Here is a 20,840-nt window from a genome sequence, read left to right on the forward strand (position 1 = left end):
ATTAATTTTTCATAAAGATTACGTGAGTATTGCTTGATGTTCAGAGACGGCCATTATATTTCCTCTAAAACCGTTTATGAAAGGTGCAAAATAATGTGATGCAAAATAACATTGTAATAGATGTTTTTGGTTGGAAAAAAACCGAAATGAAGGTGATAATAAATGTGTAAATACACTGATAACGGAAATGTCTTCCAAGTCATTCATTTGCAGAGGCCAAAATGCTATCTGTAATGTGTTATCAGGTTTAGAGGGTCAAAAGACGACCTCAGGTAAAGACCTCTGGGTTAAGAACGGAGAGGGTGGGTGGCGACCGGTATATATATATATATATATATATACCGGTCGCCAAAATGTATATATATATGTATATATATATATATATATATATATATTCTTTCTTTTTTTGTAGAGAGCAAACTTCTTTTATCGAATAAGATATGACGAAAGAAAATAGAAAGAAATAATAGTATTACTAGTTTTGAGATCGAATTGGACCATTTATTTACAGCACAAAAAGGAAAAAAGAAAGAAAATAAGAAAAAATAACAGATTCATAGTAATTTTACCACCTATGTTTTTTTCTTTTCTAAATATTAAAAAATAAGTTTTACCCGGATTTAAATTAATTGCATTTTTATTTAGTGGGTTGAATAACAAAAAAACTTTTTATGAAAGATACGGATTATTAAAAATAACGATTTGAAAAGGACAAAATGTTTTCGTAATATCTCAAGAAGAAAAACGCGTAACTTTTTCTCGTGTCGTACTGAGGAATGAATAAACAGTTTTCATTATTATTAAAAAACGCGTATTGACCTAGTTTGTTGAAAATTCTATCCCTTGCTTGCTTGGTGGATCCTTATTAAAAAAGAAACTCCATTTTCCTAAACATTTTTCCAACATTACTCTGCAAAATATTTTGTTTGGTAGTTATAATAAAAGGAGTTAAAATTTAATAAATAAAATTAAAAAAAAAAAAACGAGTAAAAATTAAAATTTATAAAACAGATCATATTTGGGAATAATTTTTACAATAATTTTTCTATTTTTGCAAATTACTCCAATTTTTTTTAATGACATTAAGAGTAGAAACAATAACAGGTCAGTTAATAAATAATATTATTAATTTTAAAAAAAATACTTTTCGACAAAATCTTTTGACAACACTCCATCATACGCGATAAAGATATATAGCTTTTAATAACGTTATTTAAGCGCCTCTTCGCAATACAACTTACTGGATAGATTGCTCAACATCATTAAACATTTCTCGAGTGAAACGGTACAATGCTATTAAGATATGCAAATTTAGAAACAATTTTAAAAACAGATAAGCTGTCGTGGTATTTTTATAATCGAGTTGCAATTGACGGCACGTTTAATATTATACCGCTAAATAATTCATCAGCGTTAGTTATTTATCGATGAATATAAAAATTCATAATCCAGAAAAGATAAGAGGTGTGGTCACACGCAATTCGATTCCATTATAATAATAATTACTACCATCGATTAATGAATATTTTATGACCACTTCGGTTCGCACAGAGGGAGTTATCGGGTCTTCTGAAGATATTACGGATTGAATTTAAATAATTAAACTATATCGTAATTACCGAATGAAAAGAGCGGCCAAGGTGAAACGAAAATATTGGTGGTTTAATATTTTACCCTGGCGTCATTGGCTCAGGTTTTTTTGTATTCACGATTACAGTATATACTTTTTTTTATAATTATATAATCTCTTAAAGGAATATAATATTTACGTGGTGATATTCTTGGGATTTAAAATGCGATATGACAAATAAAGAAATTTTTAAAACGAGACGCGAGTTATTATAAAGGGTTTTAGAGCATTTAAAATTTAAACATTTTATATTTAAAATTTAAAAGGGGTTTATTAATGCGAAATATATTGCGGACTTGTACGTGTTTAAAGCGGGTGTCTAACGTTTAGATTATTACAAGTTAAAGTAGATTGAAATTTGTAATCCAATGGATGTGTGAGCCGACCGCCCTCTTCTTTCGGCAAATATATTAAATAATACTTATCTTAAAAATAATTACACATATCCGCCTATGTACAAATTGTTTTTATCGCCTGTTGTGTTTTATGTAGTAAACATATTTAGAGGTGGATCCTTCACCGGAATATTTCTTCGGATAATGGTTGTTGTGATGAGGCTTGTTTTCTTGATTATTCTTCGCGTCGCTGGGTTCCGTAGACGGTGGTTGTTTCCATTTATTGTAGTCGTCGTTTTGTGTAATTGGTAGAACCACAATCGGTCTCATCGGTTGTGGGCGTTTCATAGGAAAGGTGTAATCGATCTCTTGAATCGGTACCGGTATCTTGACTCGAACCGTTTTATCGCCCGGTGTGCCGTAATACGTACCTTTCCACGTCACAAATTTCGACTGGCTCTGTGGAGCCGATGTCGAAGGTGAAGTCGTGGGCGATACGTATGTGAAACTGTTACTTTGAAACGAATGTATGTTCTTTATTCTATATGGAATCTGTAACAAAAGAAAATTAAAATTAAATTAAAAACTAAATAAATAACTATTTGTCTCCTATTTTAACTTACCTTAACGTTACCTTAACCTAACATTATATTTATTACATTTTTCTACATATATTTTCTATTTACTATTTATTACCGTTACTAATCGTTATTTTTTAAAATATTTATTTATGTTGTATTTCTGAATTCATTGTATATGTATGCTGTATGAAAAAAGTATGGAAAAAAGGACGAGAAATTAAAGATATTTTAAGTATAAATACAAAAGCAAAACCTAAATAGGAAATTTATAACAACATAATAAAGAATATTATTTTATGACATTAAAAACTAATCTGTGATGTTGAATAATATTTTATATAAAATAAATTCGAAATGCGATATTTATAAAATTAAACGTAATCATTGGATATACTAAAATCGGATAAAAACCAATAATAAGTCATTTAAAACAAGATTTTTGAAACATAAAAACGTAACAGAAAAAATAATATAATACATCTAACCTAAATGACCCCTCACAAAATACACTATAAATTATACAAATAATTGGAAATTTTAGAATTAACTAATAAATGAATTAAAAAAAGATAACTAAAGCATTTACCTTTAAAAAATGAACAAACTTTAACGAATCTAGAGGGAAAACTCATTTCATTTCAACCAGCCAGAGAAAGAATAATAGATCTTTATTCCGGCTATACTATTCGTAATAAATAAGGCTAACATAATTCAAATACAAGTAAACTTTAAAAATGTAATTCGTCATTTTTATTTTATTATTTTCACTTTTAATTTAACAAATTTTAAGTTTTTTTTTATAGAAGAGCTGATGATGGATGGCGGACCTCCAAAAACACGTTTATTAATGTAACATAAGAAATTACTATTATTTCTACTGCCTAGCTCAATTCATGATTTGGATAATATTATGAAATACAGCGCAGTACAATATGTCAATATGTGTGTCAATATATATATATATAATTTTTATTGGCTGATCTTTACAAAGATATATTTTACCTATCATGAATTCAGGATAATCCAGTAATTAACCAACTTTGACAAGGATTTTTATGATATTTTATTAAATTTTAATTAATTTTACCATGTAGAATAAGTATTGTAATTTGGACAAAAATAATGTGTCTTTTCTATATATTGAGAGAATCTCTAGTCAGAACCTAGATCCATACAAATAAAATCATTAAAATACTTACCTGTTATATTTTAAATAACTAAATAAACTATTTGACACGATCACAGTTTTAAATTACTATAACATTAATGAACTTGAAATTTTAAAATGAAATTATAATTAAAGCATTAGGAAGACAATTCCTTTTTTATTTTTAATTGAAATATATTATGTTTTTTTTGATATTTTTATATTCGTATATATACTTCTTTGATCCTTTGATAGGATTCTTTGATCCTTATTTCTTTGAAGATGAGGCAGGAAACACAAACCGTCTCCGGAGTAAAGTATCGAGAGGTACTAGATAATTTTGTGCGTCTCGCAGTTGAGGACACACTAAAAGTAAGGTTGCAGCAAGAGAGCAGAAAAAGATTTTTAGTTTAAGTTGTTATCCGTGAAATTTTTGTTTCTATTATAGATATATTATATGTTTATGATGAATTATTTATTTTAATGTAAACGTAAGCTTTTAATCGCGGGCGATGATAACACTTACGTGTTCGTCTCCCAAAAAGGAAAAAAATAAAGACTATGAACGATTAAATGAAAAGACAGAATGAGAAATAAACAGGTTTTTGAAGAGAGAGAACGATAATTGAAACTTAATGAAACAAATAAAATAGGAAAGCCAACCGGTTGGGACATATCAGAAGAGAAGGATTAATTGAAACAGTGCTAAAAGGATCAGTAGAAGACCTGAAAAAGAATAAACCTTTTAGAGTCACTAGAAGAAAACAGGAACTTACCTACAAGGAACCCGAATATTTAGAAATGGAGGATAACGGAAATGGATATGACACAAAGAACCTGCTTTCGGGTAGATAACTGCAATGTGATTTGATTCCCGATATTGTCCACTGCCTTGATCTTGAAGAGGACGTATTGCATGTCTTTTTTTCCTGCCTTAGATTCCAGAAAAAAGAGAGATAGCTTAGAAGTCAGTTAGGTGATGGAAAGCTTACACCAGAGTCTCGGTATGCGTATGTTAGAGACCCAGGTCAACTGTAGTTTCGTGGTGGGATTTGTGAAGATTATAATGGATATCCTAAGAGCAGTCGAAGAAAGAAGACAACGGAATCGCTGATAATAGAGCTAGGATAGTCTGCGTGTCTATGTATGGAGGACCCCTGGTGGGTCGCCCATAGTTGACAAGGCATGCAGGACTTCAAGAAGAAAAATTTACGGGATTGGAGAAGAAGGTTATTGTGTACATATAGGTGAATGGCTGCATGGATGCTGTTAGATGTGAAATCGATTCGAATACCGGAGTGGAAATGAACGAGATGGATGAATATTGTGTGTTGTGAAAGGATGACTGGGTGCCTGCATCCCCCTGAAGTAATGCCTGTACGTAGTTCCAGTGAGTGATGACGAGAGGGTTGGTTTATCGGGTAGGAATCTCCGGCCGTCCGGCAGCACAGGCCGCTGGATGTCTTATGCAATATTCCCCTCCTCTTACGTATAAAGCCCAGTTACGCTACGGAGTAGAAGGTAAAAAAAAAAAAATAGTTTTAAAATGAGAATTATTTACCGATATTTTTCAACTTTTACTGTATTAAGCAGAAAGTATGAAAAAATTATCCGTTACGCGTATTGCATTTTATTTTAGTTTCCCACGCCGATTACGGTAAAGATTTTTTTTATATGACCCGATAATAAAAGTATAGATTTTTTCACTTTGTAACATGACCACAGATGGTAACGAATGAGTAAATCGTGGAATTACTTTGTGTGAAATACACGAGTATTTGTCAGTGAATTAATGAGTTTATGTAAATGTAATAAAATGAAATATCTAATTGTTGCCATTTACTAGTAATCATTAAATTTATTTTAGGCAATATTTAATGTTGGTAAAATTAAATATCGCTTAAATACGGTCCTGAGACTCATGCCTCCTAGGCAAAATGTTTAATATTTTAAAGTACTAGACGATATCGGATTAAAAATCATTATAACTTGTGCTCTTATTTATTATGTATTTTATAATGAAAACAATAATTTTATCGTATTGTTACGTCATTTAACGGCTAACAATGAAATATCTGCGCGTATCCGGTTAACAGAGTGACGTTTATGATAAAATTTGCCATTATGGCCGGTTTTAGAATATTCTCATAGAAGTTTTGAATACTCGTTTTTAATGTTTATATAACGTACATCGATTACAAGTTACACAATAATTTAGTTTATAACAGTCGTCGTTCGACCTCATGGCCGCATAAACAAGAAATGTTGTTATACCACATTCACTGCGGCCCCTGCGCATCTTCAGCCTTCGTTTACCTTACCGTGCGCCTTCGACATTCTTTTTTTCTACCGCTACACCTTATTTGGTAAACCGTCACTTTTACCTCGTCGTCATCTTTTATTTAATTTATTTTCATCATCTTATATATCCAAAAGGATAGCCGAACCGTTTAAGATAATAAGTAAAATGATTTACGAGTGTTATAAGGGTATACCGTGATAGTAAAAATGTATTGTATCCTGCTTTTTTAACAAAATAAATTATTTTTCTTTTTTTACAGATTTTTTAAACGAAATCAGCACTAAGATTTATTTATTTCGGTTGAATTCAGTGATGGAATTTTTTATTTTAATTATAGATGGGTAATCATAAATTTTTATTATTTATTAATATTTTAATAATATATTAATTAACTGGATTGAATAGATACAACAAATCTTGACGCTACATTTTATAAGATACGAATAAAGCCTTTTACATTCTGAAAAGTTATTTTCGATCAATTTTTGTTTTCATTCTCTATTAATTTTTTCTAATATTTTTTTTTTTTTTAATGTGATATTAAATTTTAAACGTTGATCACACACTATATCCTATTACTATAGTAATTAGGCTTTATTAATTTCTTATAAGGTATAGAGTCCAGATTTGACGTATGTAACGTACAGAGTTAATTTATTTATTATTAATAGCCGGCCTCCGTGGCGCGAGTGGTAGCGTTTCACCCTTCATCCGGAGGTCATGGGTTCGAATCCCCGATCAGGCATGGTATTTTCACACACGCTACAAATCATCTCATCCTCTGAAGCAATACGTAATGGTGGACCCGGAGGTTAAACACAAAAAAAATTATTAATAAATATTTTAAATTACCAGCCGATAAATAAACTAAAAAAAAATCAATAATTTTTTTTAGTTATATTTTTTAAGTTATTTTATCCTGGTTTAATGTTAAATAGTTTAAAATCATGGCTAAGGATAGAACAATCAATATTTTCTTTCATATAGAAATTTTAAAAAATTATCAATTTTGTTTTATTTCAGTAAGTCATTAGATATTATTCACTTACTTCGGTAATTTCATTAAACTCTCGATGTAGTTAATTAATTATAATTATATTTACCTAGAAGCTGACATAGATGACAGTATGTACAAATATCCCCGGGAAAATTATTCTCGCAGAAATAATTTCTTATGAGAAGAGTTCGAAGGTGTAAATTTTTTGACATTACCGCTTTTAACGTACCAGGGAGTGTCCAGTTAAAGAATCAACCGGAAGATAATTTTCAGATATTAATTAACTTATTTATTACAACTTAATAATATAAAAACATAACGTTAAAATGTTAATTTACAGGCTAATGAACTAAATAAAAGATCGATCGGATTTTATTCTTTTACATTTCCTTAATTCTTTATTTATAAATAACAAATTATAATTCATAAGCCGTCGACAACTACAACTGTTTTATAACTACAACTGCATATGTCTGTTCATACGTATTTACTCGTATTCTTACAGATAAACATATATGCACAAAGACATCATTCTTTATACTTGAATACATTCCAGACAAATTCTGTTAAACGAGTAATTCATTACTCGTTTCACATTCTAATTAAGGTTCCATTGAAACAATTATGACCGTGTTTTTCTGTTAAACAGCAATCGTAACACAACTTTCCGAATTAATTACGATCAAATATTCGGATAATAGTGAGGATAAATTATTCATTTTAAAATATTTACGTTATTGTGGGTAAATATAGTTTGGTATTGATTTAATTTACAAAATAATTAAATAAATAAACAAACTGTCTTTTATTTTTAACCGTCGACTGTGAATCTGTAAATACAACAATTCTTTATTATATGCTCAGAGTTCGGATGAGAGATTAGGTTTTATATCGTCCGAAAGAATATAACACGGATTTTTAAAATCACTTACATAAAATATTGAGTTTCCAGAAAGAGCGGAAAGCGTTTTGTAGGAAGTAGGGACGTATGCCGGATCTAACGGTGGAGGCTCCGGATTTTCTGGGCTGTATTCAACTACGGGTGCCGGATCCCTCGCTTGATATCCGGGCGCTGACGTAGGCTTAGGCGTCGTGCGGTACGGTGTGATCGGACCCACTTTACCAGATGGCACTATAATGCTTTCGGCCGTACAGGACAACCACTGAAACAAAGAAAAAGAAAACAGTTTTTAATTAATTTTCTTAAATAAGTAATTAAATCCATCGGTGTATTCGAAAAAAAACAGATGAACTTTTTAAATCGCTACGGCTCGCCTAGTCGAGCCACATAAGAATTTTTTTAATATTAAAAATTTACATTCGCGAGTGAGTTTTATTTACTAAACCCGAGAATGTATTTATTTATTTCATCGAATAAATCGATACGGATAGGAAACAGCGTAACTCCTCTTTTCTCGTGCGTATAGCAAATTAAAAATCGAAAAAAGAAAGCTATCAAAACTGTTTGTAAATAATAAAAATCGAGAACTAAATGCAAATTTCGAATTATTATCCATTTTAAATACAACATAATTAGTAAAAGTAATTATAAATATTAAGGAAAACTTAAATAAATATAATCAATAAATTTAAAAAAGAATTTAAAAAAAAAATGATAAAATGTCGCTTAGACAATCCAAGTTAAAATGAAACATTAGCTGACATAAAATCTAAAGTACGTATCTCTCCCCTGTCTGGTAACACGTCCGTAGTAGTTATAGATGATTTTTCTTTCTATAATTCTTTTTTGTGTGTTTTCACCTTTCTATTTTATTTTAATAACCGTATATTATACATCACAGTTTGTAAATAATATCGCAGCCTTTAATTATAATCACACATATAAAAAATTCAATAATTTCATGTTAAATCATTAATTAAAATCTTCAAATCGTAACACTAAACGAAAAAATGTAAATAACCCTGCAATACTTGTAAAATGTATCCAAACGTACACGAGACATAACATGTTTTAACATTTTAAACGATGTTATATGTTTTTTATTATTAATGCTAGTACATATAACATCCGCCCAGAAATTTGATTTTGGATACGAATCAATTATTCATGGGAATTCTTCTACAGTGTAATAAAATTGATTAATCAGATGTAAAAATATTGCTTAACTTTATATTAAGGATTAACTAAACTTGATTAACTTTTAGATTTTTTTTATTCTTTTTTAAAATATTGCTTAGCTTTAGGAAATTTTATACACTTTTTTCTAATAGATGCTCATGCGACGAGCAGACTTGTGCTACATTGTATTTTTCCAAATGAAGAAGTTCTATTCAGTGAAAACTTAAGCGTCTATGTCTGTTTCTTATCGGGGTAAATACTTTAAGATCAGGGAGATTTGATTTTTTTTTAAATAGTTTTTTTTATTTAAATGTAAGATAATGTAAAACACAGTAAATGGTATTACATCTTAACTTGTAAATAAAGAATTAAAGTATTGCATACCAATCTTATTTTTCATAGCTGCAACACGGAAAACCCATTAACGTAGTTAGCGTCATTCGATAAAGAATGCTTACACGATAAAATTCCAATAACACAAACATTTATTGTAGTCGTACTGCAGGCAGAAATTTTGATATAGCAGATATATAGAAATTTTGATTTTTATATGTAATTTTTATATTACTCTTATTAAGAGCTACATTCGTGAGTGGTGAAAGAAAAAGAACGAATTTGTCGGTTTATATCGTTAAACCGATATAAACAAGAGCATTTTGGTAGAAAAACGCAAAATATTCGAAATTAAAGGAAGAACTTTCACCGCCTAAATGGAATGTAAGGCAGTTTGGATAGGCGATTTCTACAGAAATGTTTGGATGAAAGCTCTGGAAATCGCCGATGAATTAAATATCATTACGGATGAATTTAAAGCTAGTCTTAACTGAATACGCCTATTTCTTTACCGACATAGTTTTTCTATTCGAAGAAAGATGACAATATCACAACGGCTACGAGAAGCATACGAAAATAAACTGACAAATTTCAAAGATATATCGTAAATTTACGAAAAAGTAATAAATATTCCCTAGATCAAATCGGTAATGCGAGCCAGACACCAGCAACTTTCGAAAAGCCTTCGACAACAACAATTGACAGTATAAGTGCAAAAAGTGTTCAGGAACGAACTGCCGTTAATGAAAAACAACATTGTTGAAAATACTTTTGGAAGTGAAAAAATTAGCCTCTTTATATTTTTTAAAAGAAAATATTTATAGAAATGGAAAAATGTCTACCCGATCTTGTCGTACGCGGAGAAGAAAAGGAATGGATGAATAATGATTTAGTATTGGACCGAATTAAATGCGTTTCGGAGTGTCGATCGGGCCCTTTATAAAGAAAACTTCTGTAATTGTAATGGACCAAAATTCCGTGTGTAGTTTTAGTAATGGACCAATAATGTAAAGCGAAGACTAATTGCTGGAAAGTGTGATCAGGTTATTATTCCTGGTGGAATATTTATTATTCAACCTCTAGATATTCGCGTAAAACGATCATTTAAAATCGAACTTTGTAAACACTACAGAAACCGGACGGCAACATGGCACAAACTACATCATCTGGTAAAATTAACCGTCTTTGATACAGATTTATAAATGAGCCATTGCGGCTTGGTTAGAAATTTTTTCAGAATGATTAGATTAAACAATCGTTCAAGAAACGTTGTATTTCAAACGCTCTGGTTGGAAGTGAGAACGATTATTTGTGATTAAGTGATTACGAAGAATCTACGAAGATTATGAATTCTAAAGACGTTGGAAACTCGAGCACTGATGAGGATAATTAAAATAAATGCCTACTATAATTTTTATGTTTTTAATTAAATATTTGTAGTATAGACTGATATTATCCTAATAACAAATGCTGTTATACGTTCAATTTTTTATGATGATTTTTGTTAATAAAATGTAAAAAAGAACAATATTTTTTACTTCTTTCAGTTTTCCAAGCCTGAGTTTGTGTGGTACATGGGTATATACGGTACTAGCATCAATACGGTAATGACCCGCTATTTTATTGTTTCGAGATGAATCAAAATGATATGAATAATTATTATTATTACTGTAAAAACACTCTAAAAACAATTTATGTTTATTTAAACATAAATTAAACTTTTTGGAACAGAATAAACAAAACAGAAATATTCTTTACTTCATTATCACAAAACGCGATAGACAAAGAACACACTTTCAAATATACAGAAAAGCATTAATGATAGACTACATATAATTAATTATATATCTGCTTTGATAAATATGATACGTAGTCTGTTCGACACACCCATGTCATCTGAAGAGCACACCGAACTTATCATTACAAAATAACTACACTATTACAAATGGAAATAAAGCTCAAAATAAATACAAAGAAAACAGAAACTATGTCAAACCGTACACTTAAAATTCGGTCTTTAGAGCTTAGCGAAGGAAACCAAAATTTTCTATTTAATCTTAGAAAGAAATTCATACTTTTATATATACATTTTCACGGATTACATACATTTTCAACCGTTAAACAATCAAAAAAGAAATTTAGTAAATGTTCATACCTCAAAATGATCTATTTTGGGATAAGAAACCGAAAATATAGGCTACTTTTGAAACTAGCTGTGAAAAATATTAAATGACCATAATTTTGGTTACGATTATTGAACCTTGAAATTTTATTTTATATCAAAATTTTTGTCTTTCAGCGACCTTTAAAGTAATACGTCACACTCTATCCTTTCCATTAAAAACTTTTGAGTTGCTCCCTCCTTGTGAATGTTTCCTGGGAGTGTGATGGTTTCATACAGAAAAGTAGATCGTTTCGAGGAAGTATTACCCTAATTTCATTTTTCGGTGTTTAACGCTGAAAGGTTACTTATGGACCACCATACTTTACGTATGTACACGTTACCATGAAAGACAGATATCGATACGTAACAATTACGGCGCTTAAAGACCAAAATATTTACTTATTCGGACCTTCGCCGGTATATGTCGACAAACACAGATAAGCTCTGGAGAGGGCCGAAACGATAACTAGAAATTACACCCAATACCAACCTCTAAGGTAAATAGATTACGAGAAACCGTCGTAAAAAAAAGGAAGTTTATATGTAAGCCAAACATAATCTATGCTCTCTTCGTTTGCTAACTTGGTCTAATTAACGTGAAATATGCAAATTATATATGTTATTCTCCAAAACTGGAGGTGATTAATCAAATTCACCGTATTTATGAAAATATCAAATCAAATTTTCAGCATTTTATAAATTGAAAGAGCCAATCAGGATATACAGAATATATTAATTACATGGATGAACGATAGCGATACAAATAAATGGTCAGATGGTTGATCTTCATTCAATTTTCTTTATAGAAATATTTTTATTTAACTTTCACCATCATTTCATGCTGAATACGGTGAATTTGGATTAATCGCCTATAATTTTGGAGAATAACATATAATTTGAATGTTTAACGTTAATTAGACGAGGATATCGAACGAAAAAAGCATAGGTTATGTTTGGCTTAAATTTAAACTTCCTTTTTTTACGATGGTTTCTCTAATCTATTAACCTAAGAGATTGGTATCGGGTGTCTTTTTTTTTAATTTCTATCGTTATCGTTTCAATCCCCTCCAGAACTTATCTGTGTTTGTCGACATATACCGGCGAAGGTTCGAATAAGCAAATATTTCGGTAATTTATCGAATGTGTCAACATTCACCGGAGAATATTGACATTCTTTAATTTCGGTCTTTCACCGTAACATATATATTTAAAAATCCCTCTTGAATTCAGGGACAAGGTATTTCGTTCTAGAATCGAGATGTTTACGAGATAATGTTGAAAAATAAATTTTCATTACGATCGATATGTGTTCGGATACCCGTACCGAATCTAAATGTAATCATTTTTTAAATACAAAATAATTACAACAGAGAATGTATTATGTATTATGACCACGTGGACATTTATCGTTGTCCAGGTAAGACTACTTTCTATTTCATACGTACAAATACGAATTTGTTACGTAAACACAGCTCAAATTCCCGAAGTTTTAAATCTAGTAATTATATAGAAATTAAGGAGAATAATGTAAAATATATGTTCATTTTAATTTAGACAGAGAACATAAATATTACAAAAATGTTGTATTTATATTTTTTAAGAATATAATAAAATGTAAAAATTTCAGTAGAATCTCTTTATTGAACTTCTATATACCATATATTTATTCATCCGCGTTTTGTTATTCCGGTAATGGAATATGTAAAAACTATAAGGGAAGAAGAGAAGAAATAAATATATTGAAATCTAAAAACCGGCGCAGAACAGAAAGGAACGGTGTTTAATAATCAAATCAATTGACCCTCGTAAAGGTCATTTCATCTATCGTTTATGGAATGTTCGTCCGAGGTCGTTCATTAATGATATAATTAAAGAATACGGAATAATAATCGATATAGAAAAGACGAAACCGACAAAATTATCGAGGATAAAGAAAGGATATCTGATCGCATAGTAAAATAAATGGAAAGGATGTAAACGCGAAAAGAAAACCAGGTAATGAAATAACTAAATAAATAACCAGTAATGAAATAATCAGAGAATGTAAAGTAGCTCACGGTTTTACCATGCGATGTCAAGGACATGTTAAATTTCGGATTTGTGTTTTTTGTTTACATATATATATATATATATATATAAAGATCTGGATTCGGTGTGTTAATTCCATGTTCTGGTGACTTCTCCCTATTTTCCTTGATTGTAATGATTCAGAAATCGAGGCCTTTCTGTAAATAATTGTACCGGTTTTAAGTTTGTGTCATTTATTATGCGCATTAATTTCCGTTGTGAAAAGTAGCGTACCTTCGTGTCAAGAAAAACAAAAATGTGATAAAAACAATAATAAAAATGGCATTAATCATTTACATATTCATAGATTCATTAAATAATAAATCCATATATAGGCGTTTTTGGAGATTTCAAGTATTCGCTTCTCCATTAATTAAATATGTATACGTATTTATATATGATCCGGCAGTTTAAAAAATAAAATATTGGATCGATAGATATTAAGATCGTATTTATTCGTAATCTTACGGAATATATGAAGAAATATACTATTCGTCGTTTTATTTAGTTTGGATGGACGAACACGAGTTTAAAGATTAGGGGGCGGTCATAATAAAATATGTAGGTCGTACGATGATAAATAGAGAAATAGAAAATACAAGTTTTTAATGGCAGCGCCTCTGCAACATTCCGGCCGCACAAAATGACGAGTACTAATCGTTCAAGCGACCTCACTTGCATAATAGATGTTTACAACGGTCATAGAAACACGTTTCGCTGTGACCACTAAAATATATTACTCGTATGTGAAACGTAAGTTTACGATGATTTATTCTGTCCTGCAGAGCGCAATAACTAAACGCCACAAATCATAATTCGGTTTAAATTTATGGGGAATTATTTAAGAACAATTATGCTTTTTAAACGGTCTTCAGCTATTATAAGAATTATAAAAGATGTACTCTGCTAGTAGACGAGGATGGAAAATAATGTAGTATAGCAGTTTAACGAATACTGAATATAAATAAAAAATAGACTTGTAAGAAAACTAGTATTTACAGCTTAAGCAAAGCGACTGACATAAACAAAGGTCAACAACATATGTAAACATCCTTCTTTATACACAACACACCGCACGCATCCGCATAATCGCTAGTAAACTGCCGCATATAAATAAACTGAAAATTATTACTACAAGCATAATATTTTTCTTATGTAGATCGTATTTTGCTGATTAAAAAACAAGTTTCAATAAAATAATCGCTAAAAGCGAATAAAGATTTAATAAAATTCTTCTGGGATGATTTCTTCCATTTTCATATTATTATTTTCTTCTTTTTTTTTGTTTTTAGTATATTATGATTATGATTTATATATTTTTTAAATTACTATTTTCTCCAATACATGTACATAAATAATTTTGCAAACTTTTCTTTCTTGCATTATAATTGAATGATACAATCAAAGCAAACGAATTAATTGTATTATAAGTGAGACAGTTTAATTCCTGTAGGAAGAGTGACAAATAACATTAATAGCCTTGGAGGGAAGAAGGATTAAGTATACCGATTATCTTAGTAAAGTTTTTATTCGGTAAACTTAAGCTCCTAATAAAACTTTAACGAATATAATGTTAATAAAGTATGGTAAATCTTAAATAACTTTTCAAAAGTTAAATATAGAAAAATTATATTTACCAATTCTCCTACCTCAAAACTATCTATTTTTCTATATGGTATCATTATATCCGCGAGCCACCATAGGGGAGGAATTCAAAAATTTTAAATGGAAAGAGTAGAGTTGGGATACTTAATTTTAAAGCTTTTTGAAAGCCAGCCTCCGTGGCACGAATGGTAACGTCTCGGCCTTTCATCCAGAAGTCCCGGGTTCGAATCTCGGTCAAGCATGGCATTTTCACACACGCTACAAATCATTCATCTCATCCTCTGAAGCAATACCCAACGGTGGTCCCGGAGGTTAAAAAAAACTTTCAAAGTGACAAACTTGGGGCTATAACAATCTTAACCAAAATGGAAGTTATTTAATATTCTCTATAACTAGTTTCAAAAGCTGCCTCTGTACAACAGAAAAATAGATCATTTCGAAAAAAGAGCATTCCATAAATATTTTTTTTTTTTAAGTGTTAAGTAGTAATTGGTATAATAGACCACTTTTGAAACTATCAATGAAAGACATTAAATGATCACCATTTTGGTTAGAGTTATTGCAGCCCAAGGTTTATTATGTCAAAAGCTTTCTTTTTCAATGCCCTTTAAAATATCTCACAATCCTATACTTTCTTTTAAAAATGTTTGACTCGTCACCCTCGATAGAAATCCTCTGGTTAATTGTTGTGAGATTGCCTCATACCTATAAATATATCTTTGAGATTTGAGCAATGCTAAATTTTATTTTTTTTTATACATTAATAGATGAAAAGTTATTTAAGGATTACCATAATTTATTAAACTGGTTAGGACATGTGGTTAGAGGAAATGGAATGTTATATTAAGGAAGTGGAATAATTTATATATCAAAATAGCAGGTAATAATAATAACTCCCACAAGGAGTCATACAGATCGTAGTTTGAACATGCGATGCAATGGAAAAGTTGTACACTCTATGTCATATCTCCTGACTTTCAACCGACTCAAGAGTACAGAGAAGATAAAGGCTTGTTTTCATCAATTAGATGTTCATCCATTCATCCCAACTCTGTTGTGGTGTTTTGGGTGTCAGAAATTTGGACAACAGCAGCACAATGTACAAGGAAACAAATCTATGTGTGTGGTGAGCTATTGCACCTGTTGACCTATGTAGGGATCCACCTTGTCAATTGCCATAAACACCACTCAGCAAGATCTCGTAACTATCCAGTTTATAAACAAGAAATAGTAATCCAGGAAGTGTAAACCATACAGAAAGTGAAAACCATACAAAGGGCAGTGACTATGATACAAAGAAAATTGTGACTTGTAGATCGCCAGACTGTGTCCTTTGCTTAGGTTGCTGCAGCACCCTTTAAAAAAGGAGACGTGATATCTGAACTGGCACCAGCATTAATCAAGATGGTCAAACACATCATTAATTAGAAATTGAAAACCAAACCAGTTAATGAAATGCGTCATAAACCGCTGGTAGCAGATGTTACTAAAACAAAGATTTCCTCTCCACAAAAAATTGGCCTTTGACCAATTCAATCTCAGAAAGTGAAATCTCAGAGAAATCTGAGTTAATTACAACATAAATTAAAGTTTAGATCGATAACATCCCCATTCAGTTTTCTAAGAAGTCGGAAATAAAGATGTTAGAAGAAAAAAATTTTGAAAGACCATCAATGGAGCCTTCAAAAGCATGAAGGCCTTAAGGCCTTCTGCCGTCCCACATGCTCTAGCAGGGAGGGTCGAGTTAGTTCTGATACACTGACCTCACAATCAAAGCTGGTGTCATCCAATGCTAGCAACAGGAGATCCTTCATAATTTACTGCAGAGGGTGAGAAGAATTCATCTCCAACCCTCAGATACGCTGGAGTTCAACATCAAGGATTTCAGGAAGACGGAAAAGAGAAAAAAGAAAGGATGGGATAAGGGAAGATGTTTTGGCATCATTTCGATAGAAATGGTTTTGTGTATTTTTAGTGTTTTTCACAAGTTTTAAAGCATTTTTATGTCTTAGTTTTAAATGGCAAAGACCCTTTACACCCATGACATTTTGAGTTTCTTTGAGGTTTTAAAAACCTTTGACAAGTCTATTTATTAGAGGATCTATTTTGACAAGACTAGTCTTCTAACTACGTTGCTAGTATTTCTATCAAGGGGAGAAAGTAATATTTTCTTTTTTTTTATGTGAAAAGGGCCTAATTGCCACAGCAGTTGCCCTAAAACCTCAACAACAAAAAAATAATAATTTTTAGATCATATCACACAGGTGTTATTCAGTATGTATAAATAAAGCAGTAACTATAAGGATTAGAAAAAAATTATCAGTTACATTTTGTTGGAGGTTTATGTAGTAATAAACCTCCAACAAAATGAAATCCTACTGATTTAATATCAGATCCCCATCTGCTTTTAATAAAATCAATCTTCTACCATTAGCAATTAAAAAACTGAAATAATATCATATAATTATAAATGATATAATAGCAGTATGATTCACCATTACCACAAAAGAACAACTATTTTTATAGATCATGCTCTGCTGTTTGATTTATTTTAAATGCTGCTGTGTGATCCATAATAAATGTAAATGAATCAGATTTTATAAAATTTTTAAAATAAATAAAGCAAGTGAGAAAATAATGTTAATACCATAATAGGTAACATGACAGTAGAATGATACAAACACAAATAGAACCCATTAACCAAATAGTGATTAGATTTCCCTAGAACCTATGCAGTCAAGTGAAATTTTTATGCGAACGATCAAATTAAGAGCTATGTATCACAGATTGAAAGTTTTTGTTGTAAAATACGTAATATATTTTCAGTGGAAGTTGAGAGTTCCAGCATTCAAGTCCTAGTAAAGCCAGTTATTTTTACAGGGATTTGAATACTGTCGATCGTAGATACCGGTGTTCTTTGGTGGTTGGGTTTCAATTAACCACATATCTCAGGAATGGTCGAACTGAGAATGTACAAGACTACATTTCATTCACACTCATACATATCATCCTCTGAAGAATTATCTAAACGGTAGTTACCGGAGGCTAAACAGGAAAAAGAAAGGGATCAGATCCAAAAATTTAGAAAGAGTTTCTAATCTATAGAAGAAAACAATTTAATAGTGGTAAAAAATTCAGAAATGAAACATATAGGCATTTTTTTTTTTTTTTTTTTTTTTTTTTTAATAAATGCAGTTAATTAACAGTTTTTACATTATTTATTTATGAAATAATTATTGTTAAAATAGATTTTTTTTTAAATTTAAATACTCATAACAAAGGAACATCATTTTATATGAATCAGTAGAACATTATTTAAACATAAACTTGCTAACATAAAGTCAGTTTCATGAACAAAAAATAAAATGGAATTATTGCATATTAAACAATTATCTTACAGAAAATTTAAAGCTAGTTTTTATTCGAAAAATATTATTACTGTAAAATATTGTTTCTCTCCCAAATAATATATAGTTATTTATTCTTGACACATTGTACATTCAGTCTGGATTAACTAGGAGGTGATAATGGTATAAAAAGAAGTAATTAAATATGTTAATAATAATAAATAAATATTTACATATATAAAATTATATTATAGAATTTTTAAGGAGTGTAAAGTCTGTGGGAAGAATAAATAAATCTAAAAAAATGAATTATACTAAGAACTAAATTTCATACAAGCTTTTTGTTACTGTATTTCAAAAACCAGTCTACTAAATTAGGGTATAATTTTCGTAACTAAGTTACGGAAAAATTCAGGTTGTTTTAGTAAGAAGTGGTAGAGGGTAAGTCTCTTCCTAAACACACAAGATTGATTCTGTTTTAACAATGATACTCTATCACTTAGTCAAAAAATGTGGAGTTTGGGTCAATTCAAGGATCATTTAGAAACAGATATTGACTTGTTTCAGACCAGCATATATATTGTAGTTGACAATAAAGAGATATATCGAAACTAAAAACTAATTTCAATTAAAGTTTTTTTTTGGAAAAATGCATCAGATTACCGCAGTTTATTTCTGGATCAAGAGAATTCATTTGTAGAAATTTGAAAACAAAAACATGATGAGTAAATGCATGAATACTTACAGCGAATAACAGGAGCAAAGCTCTTATATAATGTTGTATATATGGTGGCATTTTGACGCATCCCTCTAGAACAGAATAAATAAAACAAATGTACATTAGATATTATTCAATAGCAAAGAACAAAGATATATTGTTTATTTCAGTAGATAGTACGCTCTACCAACTGAAATAAGGAATTAATGCTATTTCTTATTTCAACAATGTTGTTTATTTTCTGTAAATCCCAATACCCTAATGGTTGTAAGTGACCTGTAATGAAGCATGGATGCTTCTGAAAATGAAAACTATTTTCAAGATCAACAGCTTTATCTGTAAGAGAAAAAAATCTTACAGCTTATGTAGGTTTGTAAATGCACAAACATTATTTACTATTATTCGGCTTTTCCACTCTGAGTAAATTGGCCTGATTTCTTGAGGAGTTGTAGATATCCGAAGCCCAGATGGAACCTAGAACTGGTTTATACCATAGTGCATGGGTAAATCTTCCTTCCTAGCCATATTGCCTGTATGTATATATATATATATATACAGGCAATATGGCTATGTGTATATTTTACCTAGCTTTGTTTATTTATTCCTATTTCTTTCTTTCCATTTAGATTGTTACTGATGAAGTCAAACTCAACTCGATCAAAGCTTACATAGTAGAACTTGCTGTGACTTTATGTAGGTTGAAAATAGCTTCTTTGAACTCTGTTATTATCCAGGGGCTGTACAATAAACTCAATCCCAAGTTGCCTATTGCAGGTTGGGATTGAGTTTAATCCCAATCCCAAGCTGGAATAGGCACCTTGGGATTGGAAGCTCATATTTTCCAAGCTGCCTGTCAGATAAAGTTGAGATTCAAAATTTCTGATTACAATATTCAATAGCCTAAAAAATCTCAGTTCAGTTATTTCAGATTGAGTACCTATGTAGACACCTCACAAAGAAATAAGCAAACAAAAAATAATATTGACTCACTGAGTACTGGATGTATTAGGGAGAAATGTAGTTAGCCTTTATCACAATTTCAGTGGTAATAAATCAACAAAGAAGAAATCAGATATTAAAAAAAGAAGTTGAGGAAAAAGGAGGCAACTGACAGAAAAACTATTTCAGAACAGTTAGCTAGTAGATGATTTTTATGCTGCTTGACCAAGATGCACCAGGAATGCTAGTGATTGTGAGGATTGGAATGATTTTCCATATTCTTCTTTATTGAGCCAAATAAACTGTTGCACATCAGTATAGCAAGCAAGACCTTAGATAGCAAGCAATATTCAGCTCTACATATGACATTTTTATGTATTATATTATATGGCTTACACATGCAATTGGTGCATGTATTTTAACAAGGAAGATGTAAATGAAATGATAGGTGAAAAAATGTCAAACCCTTACCGGAAAATCGAACCCGAAACCAAATGAAATGATCTAGAAGCCAGCATGCACTACTTAGCCGGCCAATTGGTCTACCTTCATTTCATTCACCATACAGATTGGGTATTTAGTGAGAACTATTAAT

General features: G+C 30.5%; 1 protein-coding gene across 1 annotated transcript in view; it reads right to left on the reverse strand.

Annotated features, from left to right (window-relative positions):
• Nucleotides 1–378: 378 nt before the first annotated feature.
• LOC142331346 (uncharacterized) overlaps nt 379–20,840 on the reverse strand; it is a 92,956-nt gene continuing 72,494 nt past the window's right edge. Inside the window, exons 2-4 of the mRNA XM_075377180.1 lie at nt 19,334–19,398; nt 7,925–8,155; nt 379–2,517 (exon numbers count right to left, since the gene is read on the reverse strand). Of these exons, the coding sequence (XP_075233295.1) occupies nt 2,098–2,517; nt 7,925–8,155; nt 19,334–19,384 (702 nt within the window). The 5' untranslated portion in view covers nt 19,385–19,398 and the 3' untranslated portion in view covers nt 379–2,097. The remainder of the gene's footprint in view (nt 2,518–7,924; nt 8,156–19,333; nt 19,399–20,840) is intronic.

The sequence above is a fragment of the Lycorma delicatula genome, chromosome 10, assembly GCF_047948215.1.
Source record: "Lycorma delicatula isolate Av1 chromosome 10, ASM4794821v1, whole genome shotgun sequence".
NCBI lineage: Eukaryota > Metazoa > Arthropoda > Insecta > Hemiptera > Fulgoridae > Lycorma > Lycorma delicatula.